This window comes from Geotrypetes seraphini, chromosome 7, assembly GCF_902459505.1.
Source record: "Geotrypetes seraphini chromosome 7, aGeoSer1.1, whole genome shotgun sequence".
In the NCBI taxonomy this organism is placed as follows: domain Eukaryota; kingdom Metazoa; phylum Chordata; class Amphibia; order Gymnophiona; family Dermophiidae; genus Geotrypetes; species Geotrypetes seraphini.
The window spans coordinates 133,842,553-133,866,934 of record NC_047090.1 but is presented as its reverse complement, the minus strand read 5'-3'; the positions used below and the strand labels follow the sequence as shown (position 1 = coordinate 133,866,934).

The following is a 24,382-nucleotide window of genomic DNA, read 5'->3' as shown; positions in this document are numbered from 1 at the left end:
GCAGATAGGCTGAGGGCAGGTGACATGTGTGAGAAAAGTGTCTATTTATTGGAATCCTAATTATAAAAAGGAGCCCCTTGTCTAAAGTCCTGTTTGATGTTATGACAATCTAAAACTCTATTAACATCTTGCTATCACTGAATAAGGCCAATATATAATTCTTCCATGAAAAACTCCATTGGAATATCTTATCTGCTGTCATTCAAACTCTGGAAAAAGGTATTAAAACTTGGGCTTCAGTAGGTTTCTTCATTGTCCTTCTCTTTTACTTTGTTTTATTTCAGTACTCTACTTTTTCAGCAAAGTCACTGTAGGCGTAGTATTAGCCTTTAAGAGTCTCTGTTAGATTTTTATATAAAAAGTGTTGTCTAGATTAGTATTTTTAGGTTACATTTCAGAATATAAGATCATGGTTAGGGCACTAGAGAGCAGTTGAGGAAAGTCTATGTTTTAGTATTTCCCGCTCACCCTCCCCAGCTCCCATCTATCCCTGGCCTGATCTCTGATTTATAGGCTCTTGAACCAATTAGAAAGCTAAAATAGTAATTAGCTAATCTCCTATTAGCTATTAAAAAATAGACTTAAGAAATCCTTTGAGGGTAACTTACCAATTACAGCATTACAAAATAATAATAAAATATAAACATTATCTTAGCCAAACATAAAACTAGCAATCTTATGTGACCTTAGTGTACATGTTCCAACTCCCATAGCAACTTAATAAAGAAATCATTAATATTAAAATGCAGGCAGAAGTGGGGAGGGCACGTTGATGCCGGGGAGAGTGATCGGACGTGCCTCTGAGTAGCTCCGGGCCGCGCGCACATATCTCGCTACATTTCGCAGCTTTACCCTGGCCGTCGGTCCCGTTTTAAAGAGGCATCGGTTGTCCCTCGAGTGGCCGTGTTATTCTTATCCCTTTTCCTTGCAGCGGGACGTGTTGATGGGCCGCTAAACCCGCACGAACCGCTAGGGACAAACAGAGGGGAACGGACGCCAAAATGGCGGACGGCCATGAGGCGCCGGTTTTTACCCTGGAGGCCATAGCGGCGATTCAGGAGCTGACCCGATCCCTCACGCTGGTCATGGAAGACAAGTTGGCCCACCATCCATACCTTCATGGAGGGCATAAAGGAAAGCCTTGATTCCCAGGCCGGGCGGCTGCAGAGGGCTGAGGACCGCATTGCTCAGCAGGAGGACACAGTGGCTAACCATGAGGAAAGGCTGCGCACGCTGGAATCTACAAACAAGACTTTATTGGAATGCCTCGAAGATCAGGAGAACAGAGGCCGACGTAATAATCGCCGGTTTGTGGGGGTCCCTAACTACCATTCGCGATGTGGATCTGCGATGCTGGCTGGAGGAATGGCTGCCTAAGGTTGTTGGCCTGCCTGATAAACCGGCGCCGTTCCTTTATTGAGCGCGCCCATAGACTGGGATTACGGCGGGAGTGGATGACACCAGGCCCCGACCGGTCATTGCAAGGTTCCACAATTACGCTGTGAAGGAGAGGGTGCTTGCTGCCTATCGACGTGACAAAAATATGAACTTACAATTTGAGGGGCACAAGATTCTTTTCTTCCAAGATTTCTCCCCTCAGGTCTCGTCTAGACGTCGGGCCATGGCGCCTTACTGCAGCGAGCTCTTCAAGCGCAACATCCGCTTTTGCCCTCTTGTACCCGACTAGGGCCCGAGTATCTTACAATAACACCACTACTTTTTATGATACTCCGGAGGCGTTGGAGGGCTTCATCAAATCCCTTCCTGCGATTGCACGCAGGGACCGGGGGGTCTCTTGATCTGTAGGGGACTCCTTCTTCCACCGGTCCCCGGACCGACCCCCATATGCCTTGTTTTCTTGTTACATTTTGGGCAAGCAGTCTGACAGGGGGCTGCTGATGTTGATGCTGTTATGAAGATCCTTCACTCTGCTATGGTGTGCCAGGGGTGACTCTCTTGAATGTCCTGTGCTGGGTGGCGATACGCTGAAGCTGCCAGTTTCTGCCTGTTCCCGGCATAAGGTGGTCTTGTAGCGGAGCCTGGGCATCTGTGTCCTATCGGGGACCACCTCCTGTGCAATGCTCGGCCCTTTTCCTAATGCTCGGGCGAGGCTGCCTGATACATTGGCTCCCTGTTTTCCAGTTTTGATTGCACCTGTGGTGCACATGCTTCAGCTGACCCTACCCAGTGGTATCTGTGAACCATGTTTGCCTTATGGAACTTATCAGTTACAGTTACTTTCTTTTGATTAGCATGTTCTTTCCTTCTGCAAGATTCTTTTTTTTGGGGGGCTTGAGCGCCTGATACCTCGCTCCCCATCTGACCTTTATATTTATATTTATTTTTACTCTTATTTTATTACTGTTAACATATGGGTCTGGGCCATCTTATTTATGAAGGGGTCTTGGACGTGATGGAATAGCCCATATCACGCATTGCCGCAGACCGGGGCTACCTGTTGGTTTTGACTTAAAAGTTGGGGATTAGCGAGGATTTTCCTCTGCTGTGATGTCTATTGGGTGGGCTGGGAGGGGAGGGCGAATGAGTGTTTGGGTGCATGTTGGACTGGATGGTGTTTGTATGGGTTTGTTTGCTTGATTTTCTCTGGTGGATATCTGTATGGTGATTGCCTGGGATGTAGATGGGTGTTTGGTTCGGGTAAAGCATGAGGGATATGTCTGAGGGGGTGTTTGGCATGCTTGTATGAATCCTTCAATGCTGAGTCACAGTTACGGTATGTGCAGGTTACTTAGATAATCTCTCGGTGAGTGGACGGCACAGGCTTGGCACGGCCTCTACCGCTCCTCTTTTGGTTATTATGTGTATGCTTCATATGTATCTGTCGGTTCAATGGTACATTTGCATGTTAAATCCTTAAATGTAGATGGGATACATTCACCCATTAAGCGTACCAAAATATTAGCATACCCTTAAGCGTGAAACACACAGACATAGCATTCCTACAGGAGACCCATCTGAGCTCTGGGGATACATGGGAAACTGCGTAGGGGACTGGGTGGGACAGGTACACTCTGCATCATTTACCTCTCGGAAATGCGGCGGTGGCAATTCTCATAAGTAAGAATTTCCCTTCCACCTGCATAGCCAAATGATGACCCCAATGGGAGGTTTCTTATCCTCGTGGGCGAACTATGGGGCAAACATTTACTTCTGTGCAATATCTACGCACCTAATACGTATTATCCCAGGACAAGCAGGCAGGTATTCTCACTAGTGGGTGATGTCATCCGACAGAGCCCCGACACGGACATCTTGAAAGCATGTCTTGCTTGAAGAAACTTAGAAGTTTCGAGATGCCCGCACCGCGCATGCGCCAGTGCCTTCCCGCCCGATGTACCGGGCGTGTCTCCTCAGTTCTTTTCTTTCCGCGGAGCTGAGAAGTTTGTACTTCATTCTGCACTGACTGAAATTCAGTTTTTTGCCTTCTTTAACCCGCGTTTCTGTTTATTTCTTTGACTTTATTTCAATTTTACTTTATTTAAAAAAAAAAAAAAAAAAAAAACTTAAAAAATTATTTCTTTCCGGCGGTTCGGCCGGGGCCGGCCTCGTGGCTGCGGCCTAGCGGCTTCGACCTTGCAACGTCGATTTTCCGGCCTATGTCCCGACCAATCACCCGGTTTTAAAAAGTGCAGCAAGTGCCAGCGTGCGATTTCGCTGACGGACCCACACCGACGCTGCCTTCAGTGTCTTGGTCCGGAACACATTCCGAAATCGTGCCGGCCTTGTTCCACGCTCACTGCGCGCTCGTTTAAGCGGCGCTGCTTGCTCTGGGAGTCGATGTTCAAGATGGAGACTGCCAAGGACAATCTCTGCTACTGCGGCTGTTGAGGTTTCGCCGGTCAGTTTGAAACCTGCATCGACGACTCCTGCATCGAGCATCGTGAAGCCTGCATCGTTCGCACCGGCTTCAGCATCGAGTTCAGCATCGGCGCCTGCCTCCGTCTCCTCGGTTCAGGTACCCGCCTTCCACTGTCCCTCCTGTGGTCATCAAAGTGCCATAAAGCTACCAAGCAGAAGCACTTGGCCACGAAGGAACGCGAAGACCTTGCAGGAGGACCCCCTTTCGGTGCGGATCCCTCCATATCGGCTTCGCTTCGTTCCCTGCTCGAAGCTCAGTTTGTCGAGCTTATGCGCACTATGGGACCCCGGCTTATCGCCAACATTCACGGTGAGCTTCCCACCCAGGGTTTCAGAGGGCGGTCCGCCCCCTCACCCCTCCTCCTCGTCGTTCGATCTCTCTGCTCGACGAGGGGGATCGGCGGAGGGCGGCGGAATCCTCCAGGAGGGCTTCCCTTCCTGAAAAGCCACCTTTGGAGCCCATCACACCTCCACGCCACCAGGGTGCTAGGGCAGCTCCTGATAATCGTAGTCCTGGGCATACTGCATCGCAGGAGGAGTTCTTCCGCACTCCATACCAGACCTGGGTGGCGCTGCGTGAATCCGCATCTCTGCCACCTCTACGATCCACTGCATCGAGCCCTATCCATTCCTTTGAGGCTTCAAAGGACCAATCGATGCATAGAAGATCTCGTTCTCCGTCCCGTCACCGGGAGGGGCATCGATCTCGGCACTCTTCTCGACACTCCTCACGTCATTCGGAGGTGTCTCCGCAGAAGAAGATGCAGCGTTTGGGATACTCCTCGTCGGATGTGTCCCAGCCGGAGGGGCCGGAGTATGAGGAACCATCTACCTCCTATTCTCCCTGCCGTTCCCAGCTCTCCCTGGACCCGGAGGCTTCCACGTCTTCTAGCCCGTCTCGTCGGCCGGCCTTGGTAGACCAACTGTCTTTCTCATCCTTTCTTCGACAGATGGCGGATGACTTGGATGTGACTTTGGACACTGGGTCCAAATATTCTAAAGAGTATTTGGACACCATGCATTTGCCTCACCCTCCAGCGGAGACACTTCGGCTTCCTCTACACAAGCTGCTGGACCAGACTTTCATGCGCTGTTTTGAGACACCGTATTCCTTACCTGCAGTTCCCAGTAAACTGGATGCTCGATACCACATCGTTCACCACAAGGGGTTTGAGGGAGCTCAACTTTCTCATCAGTCCCTTCTAGTCGAGTCCTCTCTCAAACGTTCTCATCCTTCCCAAGTCTATGCTTCCGTTCCTCCGGGCAGAGAAGGGAGAACGATGGATAAGTTTGGTAGACGTATCTATCAGAACTCGATGATGGCGACTCGAGTGCTCAACTACAACTTTTTCTTCTCTTCATACTTGGATTTTTTCTTGCCGGTGCTCCGCAAGTTCACTCCTTTCATCGATGCTCAGGCTCGTTTCCAGTTTGAAGAGGTGGTGGCGACCCTGTCCCACTTACGCCTTCAACTGATGCAATCCTCCTACGATGCCTTTGAGCTCTCGGCTCGAGCGGCGGCATGTTCGGTTGCCATGCGTCGTCTGGCATGGCTTCGAACCATCGATATGGATCCGAACCTTCAAGACAGACTTGCAAATGTACCTTGTGCAGGAGCGGATCTATTTGATGAGTCCATCGAAACTGTTACTAAAAAGCTGTCGGACCATGAAAAGTCTTTTCAGTCTATTCTACGTCCTAAACCGAAGCCTCAGCAGTCTCGTCCATCCAGACCGCCTCAAATTTACCAGCGGCGTTATCAACCGAGGCAGACTCCTCCTGCGAGACAGCCTGCGAAGAGACAGCCTCCGCAAAAGACTCAGCAGAAGCCTCAGATGCCGGCTGCACCCAAGGCTACTCAGCCTTTTTGACTCTCTTCCAGGGAGCATAACCGACGTTCTGTCTTCCACTGTTTTTCCCATAGGGGGTCATCTCCATCATTTTTGTCATCGATGGGAGGCGATCACCACAGACCTTTGGGTCCTTACCATCGTAAGAGAGGGATACTCTCTTCATTTCCAATGGGTCCCCCCGGACCACCCTCCAAGAGAGTATCCTTACAAACTTAACGCAGACCGCTCTTCTTCTCCAGGAGGCCCAAGCTTTGCTTCGGCTTCGGGCCGTCGAGCCGGTCCCGTTAGATCAGCAAAACCAAGGGTTTTACTCCAGGTATTTCCTAGTTCCGAAGAAGACGGGCGATCTGCGGCCCATTTTGGACCTTCGAGTCCCTCAACAAGTTTTGGTCAAGGAGCGGTTCCGTATGCTGACCCTTGCCTCTCTCTATCCCCTCCTCGAGCAGAACGATTGGTTATGCTCTCTGGACCTCAAGGAGGCCTACACTCACATCCCGATTCATCCGGCCTCCCGCAAGTTCCTCAGATTTCGGGTGGGACATCTACATCTGCAGTATCGAGTGCTTCCATTTGGCCTTTCCTCTTCGCCCAGAGTCTTCACGAAGTGTCTGGTGGTGGTGGCCGCGGCACTCCGGAACATGGGTCTTCAGGTGTTTCCATACCTCGACGACTGGCTCATCAAGGCCCCGTCGGCCCCAGAGGTCATTTAGGCGACCTTGACCACGATTTGTTTTCTGCAGAACTTGGGCTTCGAGATCAACTTTCCCAAGTCACATCTTCAGCCCACCCAGACTCTCCCCTTCATCGGGGCGGTCCTGGATACCATCCAACTTCGAGCGTTCCTTCCTCCTCAGCGCATGGATGCTCTTCTTCTACTCTGCCAGTCGGTGTCTTCTCGCCCGTCCATCTCAGCGAGACACATGATGGTCCTCTTGGGTCACATGGCATCCACAGTTCATGTGACGCCTTTTGCCAGACTACATCTCAGAATCCCTCAATGGACCTTGGCATCTCAGTGGACTCAGGTGTCCGACCCATTGTCCCGCCACATTGTAGTCACTCCTGCTCTACGGCAGTCTCTTCTTTGGTGGATGACCTCTTCGAATCTATCCAGAGGTTTGCTGTTTCACTCTCCTCCCCACCAGAAGGTTCTCACGACCGATTCATCGAACTATGCATGGGGAGCTCATCTGGATGGTCTTCGCACTCAGGGGTTCTGGACCAGTGCGGAACGACTCCATCAAATCAATCTTCTGGAGCTCAGAGCCATCTTCAATGCTCTTCAGGCTTTTCAACATCTGCTTCACAACATGGTAGTCCTCATTCGCACCGACAATCAGGTCGCCATGTATTATGTAAACAAGCAAGGGGGCACGGGCTCGGCCTCTCTTTGCCAGGAAGCTCTTCGAGTCTGGGATTGGGCGGTCCGACACAACACCTTCCTCAGGGCTGTCTACATTCAGGGGAAGGACAATGTCTTGGCAGACAAATTGAGCCGTCTTCTCCAACCTCACGAATGGACGCTCAATTCCAAACCCCTTCATCGGGTATTTGCACAATGGGGGACACCTCAGATAGATTTCTTTGCAGCCCCCCACAACTTCAAGCTGCCTCAGTTTTGCTCCAGGATCTACACTCCTCTCCGTCTCGAGGCAGACGCTTTTCTGCTGGATTGGGAGAATCGCTTCCTATATGCGTTTCCTCCTTTTCCTCTCATTCAGAAGACTCTGGTCAAGTTGAGATCAGACCATGCCACCATGATTCTAATTGCTCCTCGATGGCCCAGACAACCTTGGTTCTCCCTTCTACTTCAACTCAGCAGCAGGGAGCCCATACTTCTTCCAGTGTTTCCTTCACTTCTCACTCAACATCAAGGTTCACTACTTCATCCCAATCTGCAGTCCCTCCACCTGACAGCTTGGTTCCTTTCAACATAACTCCTCACCAGTTTTCTCAAGCAGTGAGGGAGGTTTTGGAGGCTTCCAGGAAGCCTGCTACTCGACAATGCTACTCCCAAAAATGGACTAGATTCTCCTCCTGGTGTATTTCCAATGCCACGGAACCTCAGCGAGCTTCCCTTTCTTCTGTATTGGACTACCTTTTACACCTATCTCAGTCTGGTCTCAAGTCTACCTCTATACGAGTCCACCTGAGTGCTATTGCGGCTTTCCATCAGCCTCTACAGGGGAAACCTTTGTCTGCTCATCCTGTGGTTTCCAGATTTATGAAAGGTCTTTTTCATGTCAACCCTCCTATCAAACCTCCTCCTGTGGTTTGGGATCTCAATGTTGTCCTGTCTCATCTCATGAAGCCTCCGTTTGAACCTCTCACCAAGGCTCCACTTAAGTATCTCACCTGGAAGGTGGTTTTTCTGGTGGCCCTCATGTCTGCTCGCCGCGTCAGTGAGCTTCAGGCCCTAGTGGCGGATCCACCGTTCACTGTATTCCATCATGACAAGGTGGTTCTTCGTACTCATCCGAAATTCCTGCCTAAAGTGGTCTCTGAATTTCACATCAACCAATCCATCGTGCTTCCAGTGTTCTTTCCAAAGCCTCATTCTCATCCTGGGGAAGCTGTTTTGCACACTCTGGACTGTAAACGTGCTTTAGCTTTCTACTTGGATCGCACAAAGCCTCACAGAACTGCTCCTCAACTTTTCGTCTCCTTTGATCCAAACAAGTTGGGACGACCTGTATCGAAGCGCACCATCTCTAACTGGATGGCGGCTTGTATCTCTTCCTGCTATGCCCAGGCTGGATTATCCCTTCCCTGTAAGGTCACAGCCCATAAGGTCAGAGCAATGGCAGCCTCTGTAGCCTTCCTCAGATCGACACCGATTGAGGAGATTTGTAAGGCTGCCACTTGGTCCTCGGTTCATACATTCACCTCTCATTATTGTCTGGACACTTTTTCCAGACGGGATGGACAGTTTGGCCAAACAGTGTTACAAAATTTATTCTCTTGAAATTGCCAACTCTCCCACCATCCCATTGGGGTTAGCTTGGAGGTCACCCACTAGTGAGAATACCTGCCTGCTTGTCCTGGGATAAAGCAATGTTACTTACCGTAACAGTTGTTATCCAGGGACAGCAGGCAGCTATTCTCACGTCCCACCCACCTCCCCTGGGTTGGCTTCTCAGGCTAGCTACCTGAACTGAGGAGACACGCCCGGTACATCGGGCGGGAAGGCACTGGCGCATGCGCGGTGCGGGCATCTCGAAACTTCTAAGTTTCTTCAAGCAAGACATGCTTTCAAGATGTCCGTGTCGGGGCTCTGTCGGATGACATCATCCACTAGTGAGAATAGCTGCCTGCTGTCCCTGGATAACAACTGTTATGGTAAGTAACATTGCTTTCTCAGGCCTTCTTTTCGTCTGTGGTGGGTCACTTAGCACCTCTCATGCCTCAACCGATCATAATGGGAGGCGACTTCAATTTTGTTGCACATCCCCAATGGGATCGTAGACCGGCTAAGCCGGTACCAAAGGGACACTTCGCTAGAGGGGTACACTTTCTCATTAAAGAGCTGGACTTGCTGGATTCTTGGCGCACTCTGCACCCTTCTGAACTTGATTTCTCTTTCTATTCTCACCCCCATCTGTCCCACTCGCGCATTGACTACTTTCTCATCTCAGCCTCTCTCTTCCCGCACCTATCGGCGGCGAGTCTCTCCCCACCTTTAGTATCCGACCATGCTCTCTTAAGCCTTGACTTACAATTCGGATCACAGACCGAGAGTCGTATTTGGCGGATGTCCCCATTCCTTTACAGAGATGCGGAATTTCACGAGTTTTTCCAAAAGAAATGGGAGGAGTTCCATAACACTAATTCAGTAACAGATGTAGGCCCCGTTGTCTATTGAGAGGCGGCTAAAGCGGTTATGCGCGGCCATATATTGGCATACACCGCGTCGCGGAACAAGAAGCGGGACGGGGAACTCTTGGCCTTATCGCGGGACCTTGCCAGCTATCGTTCTCTACATATTTCGCGTCTAGATGACGCTTCCAGGCAAGCCTTGCATGACGTTAAGAAAAAACTTAACCTACTCTTAGATCAAAGGGCCTCTCGCAACATATACTGTTACAAATACAAACTCTACAGATGGGGGGATAAAACGGGGAGACTACTGGCGAATTTGGTGCGCCCGCACAACACCCGTCATACCATTACTTCTATCAAAGATAAGCGTGGCGTAGCGCATGTTACTCACTCGTCTATCACACAACAGTTCGTGCAATTCTATACCGACCTGTACGCGGAGCAGCCTTATGATGAGACTGCAAGTGAGCGGTTTTTTCAGGGCCTCAGTCTCCCCACCTTGACAGACTCTCAAAGTCTTGCTCTAAACGGCCCTATTCTGGGAGAAGAACTGCAGACTGCCATCAAAAAGCTCCATTTGGCTAAAACACCAGGCCCAGATGGCTTCGGACCAGAATTTTATAAACTATTAGACCCTCCGGCACTGGCCTCCTTACAACAATACTTTATGGGACTCCGCAATGACACCCCTCCAGGGAACTCGCATAATAAAGCGCACGTCATTATCCTCCCTAAGCCCGGGCGTCCCCTTGACATTTTAGGATCCTACCGTCCCATTTCTCTTCTCAATCAGGATGTGAAACTTTTCGCTAGCATCTTGGCGATGCGCCTCAATAAATTCCTACCCATGCTTATCCACGAGGATCAAGTCGGATTTGTACCAGGCAGGCACGCCTCCATGAATCTCCTCCGTGTCCTGGCGGTGTTACAACACCCCCGCGCAGTCTCTGACCGGGCGCTCATTACTAGCCTGGACGTGGAAAAAGCGTTCGACATGGTCTCGTGGCCTCTTATTTCGAACGCTGACCCGATTCGGGATCCAGGGGGACTTTCTTGCTTGGTTGCTGGCTTTGTACCATTGCCCCACATCCCAACTCTTGGTGAACGGTAGTCTTTCTAATACCTTCTCTTTGGGTCGAGGCACACGTCAAGGATGCCCCCTTTCGCCCCTCCTTTTTCTACTTTCGCTTGAACCTTTGGCTGCTCGCATCCGTCAGGATGTGGGGTTGGAGGGTATACGGGTGGGCTCCAACGAATTTCGTATAAGCATGTTCGCCGATGACATGCTTTTGTATGTAAACCACGCAGATCGGACAATGCCTGCTCTGATGTCGCTCATTCGCGAGTACGGCGCATTCTCGGGTCTGAAAATCAATTTTGACAAAACGGAGGCCCTCTTGCTAGGGGGTTCACAAACGGATTCCTGGTGTGGGGGTCTCGGGGTGAGCATTGCCCCAGGAAAGTTGAAATATCTTGGTATCATGCTATTCACAGACCCGCATAAACTGTACGACGCTAATATTTCAGCTACTATCGGACGAATTAAAACACTCTGTCTTAAGTGGCAATCGTTGCCACTATCGCTTTTGGGACGTGTGGCCTTGGTAAAAATGGTGATGTTCCCGAAACTACTCTACCCCTTGCAAACTATACCTGTCTGGATCTCCCGTGCGGACGAGCGCGTCTATCAGTCCATCATCAGCTCTTTTGTGTGGAGGGGGAGAAGGCCTCGCATCAACGCGATCAAATTATCTCAAAGTCGGAATTGAGGGGGCTTAGGCCTGCCATCCCTGCGCATCTATAATGTTGCTGCGCTCCTTAGATGGATTCATGAGCAACTGGTATCCTCTCGGCGCTATTCACCCAAATCTTTACTGGAGGATTGCTGCTTGCCGAGGTCCTTTTCCTCCTTTATCCATGGAGTGGGAGGGGGGGACGTGCTGCCACGCGCCACTATTTTTCCTTTCCTCCTTCCTTTTAGAAGGGCGTGGTGTTGGTGGCGACGCCTGCAACATAAAACACATACAGTATCTCCATTTCTCTCTCTTCTATGGAATCCTAGCTTCGCTTCCGGAGTGGGGGGCTTGGCGGGACTGAGGGATCGCACTGCCCGAACCACGACTGTGGGTGATGTTCTGGCCCTTGGAGGGGGGGAATTCCCTTCCTTTGCCCAAATACGGTCGGCATGGCACCTACCTCCAGCACATATGTACACTTACCTACAAATTCATCACTATTTTCATTCATTAATGCGAGCCCACGGGGATAGTTGGAGATGTGGCCCTCTGGATTTGATCTTTCTTACCACCCCCACTGAGTCCAATAGAATTTCCACATGGTATAAGGCTGGAAGGGATCATTCAGGAGAGGGATGTCTCAGTGTCTTGGGAGGGGAATGGTCCACAGAGCTTGGCATGCGGGTCTCCGAGGATGATTTAGGGCTCTTATTTCACACACTTTACTTCCATGTGAAAGCTGCAGGCCTACAGGAAACTCAATATAAAATACTGCATCGATCTTATATCACTAAAGTTAGAGGCTCTCAAATGGGAGTTTGGCGTGATGACACCTGCTCTAAATGTAAAACCCACAGAGGCGACTATGTCCACTCTTTCTTTACTTGCTCCGCACTGAACTTCTGGGCTTCAGTGCAACTCTTTCTGGCGAGGGTCATAAACTGTACTGTGCCCTGGAACCCTCCCGCCCTGCTACTGGGCGATGTCACGGACTTCAATCAGCAAGGTCTGGATTTCTCTGCTCAAAAGTACCTCCTCCACGCGATCCTTGTGGGCAAACAACTCATTCTAAAATATTGGGCTGCTGAAGAAACACCGACTTATGGTATGTGGTTGGAGCGCATGAGACTTCAAGCGAGATTTGAGTTGGACACCCATGAGTCCCGACCCCAGCCTCATTGGAAAATTTACTGCTCATTATGGAAGATATCCTTGACTTAGGTGGCATGCCCAATGTGTGCACTGGACTTATTCTATGACTGTGTATAGTTCTGTCTCTCTGGTACCCTATTTCCAAACTCATGTACTCTTCCCTCTATCATAACGCTGCGCCTTGCTAGATTGAGTACTAGCATATTTATTTGGGGCTAGAGTAACCTTTTGCACATTGGAATAAAACAGTATAAGTGTGGGTCAGCCGGAATGTTTGAGGTGTGTGTGATGGTTTGCATGTTCTGTACGAGGTGTGACTGTGGTGAGGATGTGATGAAACGCATGGGGGATCTTAAGGTTGTAGTTCTCTCTCATTAGAAAATAAAGACGAGGGATGCAGGACGGCATGCTGATATCTCCTGTTGCTAGATATCTATTACCTGCGGGGGTGTTGAGCCATTTTTACTATACATACTCCTCTGCTCATGCTTCTTTTGTATGCTATTTGCATGGTTCCAATGTGGTTAAGCTGAGCAGCTTGGACTTCACTTCACTGCGCATTTCTACTCTCTCTTGACCCCTGTACTGTTTACTGCTTTTTGATACTGCCTTTGATAATGTCTTTGACACTGTTTTTGATATTGCTTCATACTGCAGAGGGCAATGGTTGTCCATGTGTTTCTTGTCTCAATAAACATGATAATTTAAAAAAAAAAAAAAAAAAAGATGCAGGCAGAAGTTCATCAGCAATATGTTGGCTATCCAGTCTTTTGCACTGTGTACCACATGTTTATCTTCCAGGTGGTGAGAGATCTTATGTGTTTGCACGGTGCAAAGAGCTCCTGACACTCAAGGAGCGGGTCTGATCTCTTGAGGCTAGCGTAGCAAACTTTGAGGAGCTGAGGGAGACAGAGTGATACATAGAGGCGACCTACAGTCTGGCTGCCTCAGAGGAAGGAGTCCTTCTGTAAGGAGAGCATCACCCTTGTGAAATAGGAGGCAATGCTATAGCCAGGTCCTGCCCAACAGGGGATGCAGTGTCCTTTCACACCGAGGATGTGTCTCTAAGAACTTCTACCCAGGAGGGAAGGTTTAGGATGGTCATTATAGTGGAAGGTTTGATCATTGGGTATGTAGATAGCTAGGTAGCTGGTGGACGTGAAGATCGCTTGGTCACAGGTCTGCCTGGTGCAAAGGTGGCGGACCTCATACGTCACTTAGATAAGATTTTTTTACAATGCTGGGGAGGAGTCTGTTGTCTTAGTGCATGTGGGTACCAGTGACAGGAAAATGCGGTAGAGAGGTTCTGGGAGCCAAATTTAGTTTCTTAGATAGGAAGTTAAAATCCAGAATCTTCACGGTAGCATTTTCAGAATTGCTGCATATTCCATATGCAGCACCCAAGAGACAAGAAGAGAAAACCCAAAACTGTGCTTTATGTGGAGTAAATGGTATACATCACAGAGTTCTGATAGAATTGAAAAATGAACTTGCGGAACTGTTAGTAATTTGTAATTTTTCTTCAAAATCTAGCATAATACTGGAAGACTGGAGGATGGCCAACATGCCGCTGATTTTTAGAAAGGGTTCCAGAGGTGATCCAGAAAATTATAGACATTGTTCGTTTTATGTCAGAGGGAAAGTTTCCGAGTCAGCTGCCGGTAGCGTGGAGGAGCGAACGAATGCTGCTCCACTATTTTCCCAGGTACATTAGATAGATTGTGAGCCCACCGGAATAGACAGGAACTTAAACTCTTGTAAACCGTTCTGAGCTCCCCTGGGAGAACGGTATAGAAAATTGAATAAAGAAATACATTTTTATTTCTCCAGTATTGAAGTATTTGCTGTAGCTGGTGGGGATACCCAAGCACCACCAAGCCTGAGGATCTCCTCCTAAGGTGGATGGAATTCCCTTCTACCAAGCATAGCAGTTGCTGGCAATATTCTTGAGCCACTGAGGTGCCAGCAAAGTCTATATTGATGTGATGAACAGCAGCACCAAATAATCCTAAGGTTTTACAGCAGCAGCTGTTTCAGCAGGAAGGGGTGCCTCCTATTGAGTCTGCTACTGCAGGCCATGTGGCTATGGGACATAATTTCAGTTATCCTTGGACAAACAGGTATCATATTTTCACATGTGGGTGATGTCATTCACGGATCCTGGTATGGGCAATCATGAAAGTGTACTTTTACTTTAAATTTGATAAGCTTCAAGACTGCCCGCTCTGCGCGAGTGCCTTCCTGCCCAATATTGGTTTGCAGTTCCTCAATTTTTTGTTCTCTGCAGGATGAAGAAGTTGTGTTTTGGACTCTGTCCAACTTGTGTTGCCTTCCCAATTCAGCTCGTTTTTTTCTTTTCTAAAGTTTTCTTCAGCTCTTTTCTTATACAAAATTAAAAGTTAATTTTTCTTTTCATTTTCCTCAGTCAGGCCTTTGGCCCTTCTCCTCTTTGGTGTTTTCTCACTGGTTTTTGTCTCGGCGTGCAACCATTGAGTTTTTTGATTTAGTAAATGAGATTTTTCCTCACATGTTGAGGCCTTATGTAGGGTTCAAAAAGTGCACTCATTGCCAGTGGCCCATCTCCATCACTGACCTGCACAGCTGGTGCATTCAGTGTTTGGGCTTGGAGTATTGAGTGGATACTTGTATTTGCTGTTCTACACTGTGGCTACTTCAGCATCCAGTTCTTTCCTGCTGGTCCCCAGTGTCTGAGGACTGCGACTTATGTCTGCATTGGATGCTGGCGGCCATTTTCCAGTATGGGCTGGTGGATTTGGTCGGCAAACCTTCTTCAAGGTATGCCGCTAGCCTCCTCAGAATGGATAGTTGTGATCAAAGATGGCAATTTGAGGGGGCCAATTGCCTCCATCACAAGGCTCAGGGACTCTGGTCTCCAGAGGAGACCCCTGTGGTCCATCAACTGATTGGAGCTCTGAGCTGTGCTCAGTGCTCTCTTGGCTTTCCAATCTCTGCTCTAGGACAAGATAGTATGGGGTTTTTTTTCCAACAATGTTACAACAGTGACATACATAAACAGACAGAGGAGAATGTACAGTGCACAAATGGCAGAAGAAGCCCACTGTTGCTTCCGTGGCAGAGCACAATGTTCCCCTGCTGGTGGTGGCACACATAAAGAGGACTCTGGACCTGGCAGAGTGTCAGCTGTCTCATTCTGCTTTTCAGTTGGTGACTCGGAAGTGGGGACTTCTGGGGTACTTCACAGGATCACTTGTCATGGTGGTTGGGCAGTTCTCATTGTGTTAAATTGGCCGTGCTGGTAATGGTATGTGGATCTGATCCCGTTTTTGGCAGTCGAGCCTTTGCGTCTGCCCCTGGCAACAGACTTTCTGTCTCAGGGTTTGGTCCAGATGGACAGTCCATCCCACTTTGGTCTTATTGCTTGGCTCTTGAAAGGGCTAGGCTGAGGAAGAAGGGCTGTTCAGATTCTGTAATTACTACTTTGCTGTGTGCGCAGAAGCACTTCAGCAGCTTATGTCAGAGTTTGGCGCATATTTGAATCCTGGTGCGAACAGCAGGTGATTTCGCCTATGTTACCGCAGATCCTGACATTCCTGCAGGAAGGTTGTAAAAGGGTATGAAACACAGTTCTCTCAAAGTACAGGTGGTGACATTGGCCTTTTTTCAGGGCTGTTTGTTGGGATATTCTTTAGCAGCTCATCCAGATGTGGTTCGGTTTCTGAAGGAGGCTGATCTTCTCCGGTCTCCATCCAGGGCCCACCCTCTAGGGTGCCACGCTGCTAGTAGTCTCCCATATGATACTGCTGGTTGATGTTTGTCATTTCCCCCTTTCTTACCAGATAAGTTTCTCGTCCTTCTGGATTTTGATGTAAAGGGAGGGTTGTTGAAGTTTTTGTTCTTGGGCTCCTTCTGTTTTGTTATAGATAATATTGAACTGCCAGGGAGCGTGCCATTACAGAAGTCAGTTCAGTGCTATATCCGTCTGCTGGTGGATGGACATAACCCATTTGTCTGGATTCATAGGCTGTAACTAAGAGAAAATGATCAGGTAAGACATAATTTTACCTTCTAACCCAAGCAGAGTAAACAGTCTCTTCTGATGTATTCAATCGCCTAATGTTTTCTGTTGTTATACTGTAACCTAGGTTATGATTAACAATGCATTTTCTATTTTCTTACCTAGTTTCCCATAAACAAATCTTAATCCCTCTTTTACACATTGGCGGTAAAAGTATAAGGGACTTACACGAGAAGAATATCCTTCCACATGCATAAATAGGCTCTTAAAAAATTGGCAGGGATATACATATTAGAAGAAAGCATTACCAGTGAATCATCCATACTACTTCTGTATGATATATGTGTAAGTGTTCCAGGAACCTAATATTGGTGGGGTTGGGATGGGATCATCTCTTGTATAATTATGTTGTAATCACTAGCACATACATTCATAGATTTATACATGACTAGGGTACACTTTTGTGAGGGCTTGTATTAATGGGAACAAACTAGGAATCTTAAAAGGGTATGCATGTTTTTTGCCTTTATAAAATGGGCATTTTGATTTTAAAGCTGCCTTCTCAGTCCCATTTCTGGACCAACCACTTGCCTTTGAAATTATAGCAGGCTTTGCGAGATGATAAGAAAAGTTTCCCCTCTTTAGATGATATGGCTGGTCAGGGTCCCTCTCTCCCATGCAGCTGTATAACATTTCAGATGAATTACTGAAGCTGCAGTGGGGGTGTGGAGGGTTGGCACAGTGACAATTCAGTCAGTTACCATCTTGCCTGCCTTTTTTTGTAGTCATCCTCCTGACTCTCTAGTATGGAGTTCTTCAATACTTGTTACTGTCATGTTAAGCTCAAGTTAGAAATTTGAATGGTATAATGTCTTTTTCAGGTCTTGATGGACATGTTTGACCAGGATGATGATATTGGTCTGGTGTGCCTCTGTGATGAAGAGCCCTTGTCTACAGGGGAACTTAATTACTATGACTTAGTGAGAACAGAAATTGCAGAAGAGCGGCAGTATCTGAGGGAATTAAATTTAATTATCAAAGTTTTTCGAGAAGCTTTCCTCTCCAATCGAAAACTGTTTACTTCTCAAGTAAGTTTCTCCAGTCACGTCATTACCAGTACAACATCAAGTAAAACAAAATACCAATTGAAACTTTGCACAGAAGGTACACACACAATTTTAACTGTAATATAAAGTACAGAAGTTGTATTCATGATGATGATTCTTTGGACTTGGTTCTTTGCTGACTATCAGGTTTTCCTGGAGCTTGTCAATGAATAAGCATATGCCCATCTCTTCTATGTTACCAGTTCCCTGTTAGGGGGTAGGGAGGGTTGTTCTCATAATATAGCTCACATTTAGGGAAAACAAAAGTTAAAATCAGAAACCTGCTTTGAAATAAAAATAAACTGAAAATTGTGAGATATGAGTACACATAAATGGAGAATGTTCTTCAAAGCAAAATATTTCCTTTAAAATGAACATTTTTGAGGATAATAGCCTAGTTTACTTCAGAAGATATTTGTAAAAAGGAGAGAGAGATTTTTTTGAGTGTATTTTTCTGCCTATTTATAACTGATCATTTTAATGCAGTAAACCCATCACCAACGACAAGAATGATTAATTATTTATATTTATATATATCTATATATCTATATATATATATCTATATCATTTATCAATGGAGGTTGTCTAAGGGGTTATTTTTTAGTTTGTTCATAGAGGATCTTATATTTCTATTTGTGGGGTTTCTTCTACTAATCATGAGTTGTTTTATTGCTATTCTGTTGTGTTGTATATACTTTTGAAATATTAAAGAGGCCCACCATTCTGATTTATTATAGAATCTTGGGCAAAGTTATAGACCTAATTATAGATTTTGGTGGTTAGTTGATTGTACACGTAGAATTTATAATATTTGAGGTAGTTAACTGGCAAGAGCGTCTGTGGACCTAGTACGGGGGTCGGCAACCCGCGGCTCCAGAGCCGCATGCGGCTCTTTTCCACCTTTGCTGCGGCTCCGGTAGTGTGTCACGCAGGCATGCAGCTTACAAGTCCGGCGTCGCGGCGGGAAATAGTCATGCTGAGCAGTGAGCTCAGCACATATACAGATGAAAGCCTTGCTTGCTGATTGGTCCGGCGGCCCCGCCCCGCCGTGCCGCCGGACCAATCAGCAAGCAAGGCTTTCATCTGTGTAGTGCTGAGCTCACTGCTCAGCATGGCTATTTCCCGCCGCGACGCTGGACTTGTAAGGTGCACGCCTGAAAAAGAAATCATCCTGGCCGGGGTTGGTGTCATGCTCCGGAGATCTACAGCCTTCCTATCTCCCTCTCCCTTCTACCTGCTTCCGGCCACATCCCCTGCTCCGCGGCTCTCTTCGGCAACTCAGCAGCAGCGATCGACACAAGCTTCTGACGTCGGGGCCTACCCTCTGCGAGTCCCGCTTGTTTCAACTTCCTTTTTCCACAAAGGCAGGACTCGTAGAGGGAAGGCCTCGATGTCGGCAGCTTGTCTTGATCACCGCTGCTGACGAGTTGCTGAAGAGAGCCGCGGAGCAGGGGGGTGTTGCCAGGTGCAGGTAGAAGGGGGAGGGCCAGATGCAGGACTCGTGGGTGAGGGAGCAGAAGAGAGAGAGAAAGAGAGAGGGGAGGGAAACAAAAGGAAATATTTCATACTGGGCTGGGCCGGAGTGGAGGGAGGGTGAAAAGATTCTAGCTACAGGGTGCAGTAACAAAGGAAAAGGGGGGGAAAGCTGAAAATGGAGATAGTGACACAAAGAAGAGAAAGGGTAAGCAGGACCTACTGAATAAGGATAGAGATACAGAGGGGACATGAAGAGGAGGTGAAATAGAGACATAGAAGTAATGCTGAAAAAGTGTGTGGGGGGGGATAAAGACATTGAAAGGGCAAATGGTGAACATGGGGTAAAGACAAGGATAGAGACAAATGAAGATTCTGAAAAAGTGGTGAGATAGGGATATAGGTGAGATGGACACAAAGAAGGGTGATGCTGGAAAATAGGTGGAATGGTAATTCTGACAGACACAGAAGGGAAATGCTGGATCAAGGAGAGATGGGGCTCAGGCTGGATGGAATGAGGAGATATGCCTTGTTGGCCCGGAACTTCCTCTCCTACGTCAGAATTGACGTCAGGGAGCGGAATGCTGGTCAGCGCGATGCTTCTGCAGGGAAAGCTTGGGACGGCGGTGGCTTGGGGGCTATTCCCCGATGGCGGTGGCAGCAAACCGAGTGGCTTGGGGGAGGGCACGGAGAAAGAAAGAAAGGGGGCAGACAGAGACAGAAAGAAGGGGGAACAGGGAGACAGAAAGAAAAAGTTGGGGGAGAGAATGAGGTCTGGAGGAGAGGAAACATACAGGAGGCTGAAAGAAAGGAAGAAAGATTGGATGCACAGTCAGAAGAAGAAAGTGCAACCAGAGACTCATGAAATCACCAAATAGCAAAGGTAGGAAAAATGATTTTATTTTCAATTTAGTGATCCTGTATATAGCATTAAGATAAGAAACAATATATTCAGTGTTAGATTTGTTTTATAATGGTTTTGCGGCTCCAAGTTTTTTTTTCTTTTCGAAAACGGGTCCAAGTGGCTCTTTATGTCTTAAAGGTTGCAGACCCCTGACCTAGTAGATAACATGATATATTTTAAGGATTAGGTGATATTGCATAGGAAGGATAAGGTTTCTAGCTCAATGGCTTGTGTGAGTGTAACTTTAGTTGGGGAAAAAATCTGGCCCTGTCACTGCCCCGTCACTGGACCACCGTCCCCTTCAAAGCCCCATCCCCGCCGTCCCCTTCACCACCCCGTCCCCGCTGTCCCCTTCACCGCCCTGTCCCCGCAGCATCCACCCTTCCCTTTCGCCACCTCACCGCCCTTCAGTGGCCCGAGAATATCCTTCCCTCCCCCTTACCTTCATGATGTAAAGAAACTTAAGGGAGGGAAGGCACGCGGTCCCTTCCCTCCCTCCCGCTGGCCAAATTATCTCCCTCCCTCCCGCTGGCCAAATCTATCTCCCTCCCTCCCCCTTACCTTTGTGGCACTTTAGAAAAGAAAGTGCTGCCCTGCAGTTGCGTGTGTGTGGGCGGAAGCTTCTCCTCTTACAATTGTCATTTTATAAACACAAATAAAACAGAGCAAGGTTCAACAAAACCCATCTCCCCTCCCTTTCACAAATATCCCCTTCACTATTGTGAAAACTGAACAAACCAAATTGCTACAGAATGCTACATAGAAAAATCAAGCTAACAGAATACTTTATTCACACATGGCAAGAATAATGTTAGGGGAGTGCAACTAGGGCAACTTCCCCCTGGTCAGAGAGAGAGCCCTAAGCTGGAAGCTAAAGAAGCACAGCCTGGGCTTTGCGGTCCTCAGTTATGTCTTTTTTCAGTTCAAAAGTTTTATTAAGTTTTCATAACAAAGTCAAAAACATACATCAAGATCAGAGGATGTATAGTACTATTATATGTAGCACAATGGAGTATACAAAATATCTATAGTCAGATGATATAATAATGTAAACACAAATACATTCAATGATCAAAAAGACAGAAAACAGGAAAGGGAGAAGAGAAGAAAATTGTACAGAAAAGAAACATGGCTCATCAAAGTTCCTTATGCACCACAAAATCAAAGCAAAGAGCCATGAAAACATCAAGAACTGTAGTAGCTCAAACTGGATTTCAATAAGAGGATGTCTGAAGACTGAGGATCAAGCAGCAATAAAAAAGGAAGAGTAGGGTAGCAGTGACACACATAATGGTAGTTATACTCTAATATTAATCAGCCAACAGCTTGATAAGGAGATAGAGAATACTCCAACTAAACTAAAACTAAAACTAAACTAAACTAAACCTTAAGTTTATATACCGCGTCATCTCCACGGAAGTGGAGCTCGACACGGTTTACAGGGATTAAAAATAAAGAAGAGGAACTACAATGGAAGGAGGGAGAGGTAAAGTGAACAAGGACGGAGGAGGTACATAGAATAGTGGAGAGGGAGGGAGTGGTTACATTTTGGTGAAAAGCCAGGTTTTCAGATGTTTTCTGAAATGTTGGAGGGAGGTCGAACTCCGAAGATGGGCCGTAAAGCTGTTCCACAGCTCAGTGATCCTGAAGAGGAGGGATGTACCGTGTTTTCCTGTATGGGAGATGCCAATTAGAGAAGGGAAGGATAGTTTGAATTTCTGAGTGGATCTGGAGGAGTGAGTGCTTGAGAGCCAAGATAGTGGGAAGAGGGGAGGGAGGATGCCGTGAAGAGATTTGAAGGTAAGACAAGCGCATTTGTAGCGAACCCTGAGGAAGACTGGGAGCCAGTGAAGCTTAGACAGAAGCGGGGAGACGTGGTCAAATTTGCCTTTTGCGAAGATTAATTTAGCTGCGGTGTTCTGAATCCGCTGAAGTCTGAGAAGATTTTTCTTTGTTAGGCTTAGAAAGATGGAGTTGCAGTAATCGAGTCGGGATAGAATGATGGATTGGACAAGGACGGCGAAATGTTGTTGGTGGAAGCAGGATCTAACTTTTCTTAGCATATGGAGATTGAAAAAGCATTTTTTTACTAGGGAGTTGATGTGGTCGTTAAAGGACAGTGTAGAGTCAATGATGATTCCCAGAACTTTGCTAGAGTGCTCAAGCTGCAGATTGGTGCCAGAGGAGAGTGGGATGTGGGAGGGTAGCTGATCCAGTTTTGGGCCGAGCCAAAGTAGTTTTGTTTTGGCCTCATTTAGTTTCATTTGAACAGTGAGGGCCCAGGATTGTAGACTTGTTATACAGGATGAGATGTTAGCCGAGAGGTTGGTGAGGTTAGAGTCGGTTTCAATAAGGACGAGGATGTCGTCGGCGTAGGTGTAAAGTGTCTCCGAGGTGGAAAGTTGGAGGAGTTTCAGGGAGGACATATAGACATTGAAAAGAATCGGGGATAAAGGTGAACCCTGCGGGACTCCACAGATCGGTTTCCAAGGAGAGGATGAGGAACCCTTCATGTTAACGAGGTAGGAACGGGACCGTAAGAATTTTGAGAACCAATCTAAGACAGTGGAATTTATGCCAATTTCAGAAAGTTGGAGGATTAGTATGTCATGGTGGACAATGTCGAAAGCTGCGGAGAGGTCAAATTGGAGAAGGACAGCAAATTTGTTGGAGGAGTGAAGTTGTTGGACCTTTGAGATTAAAGAGGCTAGAAGGGATTCAGTGCTGTAGTTGGGTCTAAATCCATGTTGGTAGGGTAGGAGAATGGAGAATCTCTCGAGATAGGATGAGAGTTGGGTGGCTATGATGGATTCCAGCATTTTGGTCAGGAGAGGGATATTAGCTATTGGGCGATAGCTGGAAGGGATGGAGGGGTCGAGATCAGCTTTTTTCAGAAGTGGGGACAGGGAAATGTGTCCCATTTCTGTAGAAAACAGGCCTGAGAGCAGGGCGGAGTTTAAGATTTTGGTGAGAGATGAGATGGCCAGGGCTGGAATGTTCTCATATAGGTAGGAGGGGAAGGGATCCAAGGAGCAGTTGCAGGCTTTTAACTTGAGGCAGAGCTTGGAGACCTGAGAGTCGGAAACAGGCTCGAAGGCGGTCCAGGATCTGTCAGCTGGGATATGGTTCACCTCGGTTGAGTTGGGGTTGAGGGTAGTGGGCATCAAAGAGTTGTAATCGGGTGTGGGGGGGAAGGAGCTTCGTAAGGTAGACACTTTCTCATTGAAAAATTTTGCTAGATCGTTCGCGGATGGAGAAGAGGGGAGTGGGGAGGAATCGTGTTTGGAGGATATGGAACGCCAGATGTTGAACAGGGTGTTGCTTTGGTTGTTGGAGCGTGAGATTTTGTTGCCGTAGTAGTTCTTCCTTGATTTTTTTAATTCGGTGTTATAGAACCTAATGGAGGCCCTCCAGGATTGTCTGTCCGTGGGGGAATTGGATTTTTTCCATTTTCGTTCCAGTGATCGGCATTGCTGCTTTAGTTGTCTGTGGTAGGGAAGGTACCAGGGGGCCTTGCGGGAGTAGGAGACAGTTTTTGTGGATAGGGGAGCGAGGGAGTGGTAGGTGGTCTTAGAGAGGGTGATCCAATTGTGCCAGTTAGATTCAGGGCTTGAAGGGTTGGGGGTGGTGGTGAGTAGGTTAAGAAGTTTGGTCCAGAACAGGTCGCTCGTAATTTTCTTTCGGAAGGTGATAGTATCGGGGACCATAATTTTTCAAAGCGACCAAGTGCATGAGAGCGTTCAGCAGCCACTCGTTCATATTTGGCTATTAAACAAATTGAATTCCACCATGTCCTCAGTTATGTCTAGCAGGATGCTCTAGCAGGATACATATTTCAAATCTGAAATATTCTAATCACAAAATATAAAATAAATTAATTTTTTCCTTTTTGTTGTCTGGTAATTTTATTTTTCAAATCACATTGGTCTCGGGCTTTGGTTTTAGGTTTCTTCTGTCTTCATCGTGACATGGCTGGCTCCTGAAGGTAAAATAGGTGCAAGAGGAGCTGGGGAGAAGATGCCGAGTCTGACACGGGTGCAATTTTTTTTTACCACAGGAGTAAGACTTTTCACTGCTCCCATGGGGTGGTAAAAGGTCTTGTCCCCATTCCCGCGGGGCAGTGAAAAGTCTTGTCCTCATTCCTGCGGTAAACCAGTTGCAAATGTCTCCATTCCTGCGGATTTACTGTGGTGACCCGCGGTTTATCACGGTAAATAGTCCCCATGTCATTCTCTAGTACAGATTCTATGTTTACTATAAATTACTATATGTAATATATAGAAATAAATATTGAAATAAAAGAAAACATAAATGAAATAAGGTCATTCCTTTTTTTCTTGGACTAACAATGATTTTCTGATTAGCTTTTTGAAGGTAACTTGCTAGATCAGTGTATAGTAAGACGACATTCATCAACAAATTGATTGGAATTGCTCTTATGGGCTAAGCTTTCATTGTGGAAA

At 47.3% G+C, this 24,382-nt stretch overlaps 1 protein-coding gene across 2 annotated transcripts in view; it reads left to right on the top strand.

The window, feature by feature from the left end:
* SOS2 (SOS Ras/Rho guanine nucleotide exchange factor 2) overlaps positions 1–24,382 on the top strand; it is a 292,583-nt gene that overhangs the window by 97,821 nt on the left and 170,380 nt on the right. For both annotated transcript variants that reach the window (XM_033951288.1, XM_033951289.1), the window contains one exon: positions 17,318–17,524. In XM_033951288.1, coding sequence (XP_033807179.1) covers positions 17,318–17,524 — 207 coding nt within the window. The remainder of the gene's footprint in view (positions 1–17,317; positions 17,525–24,382) is intronic.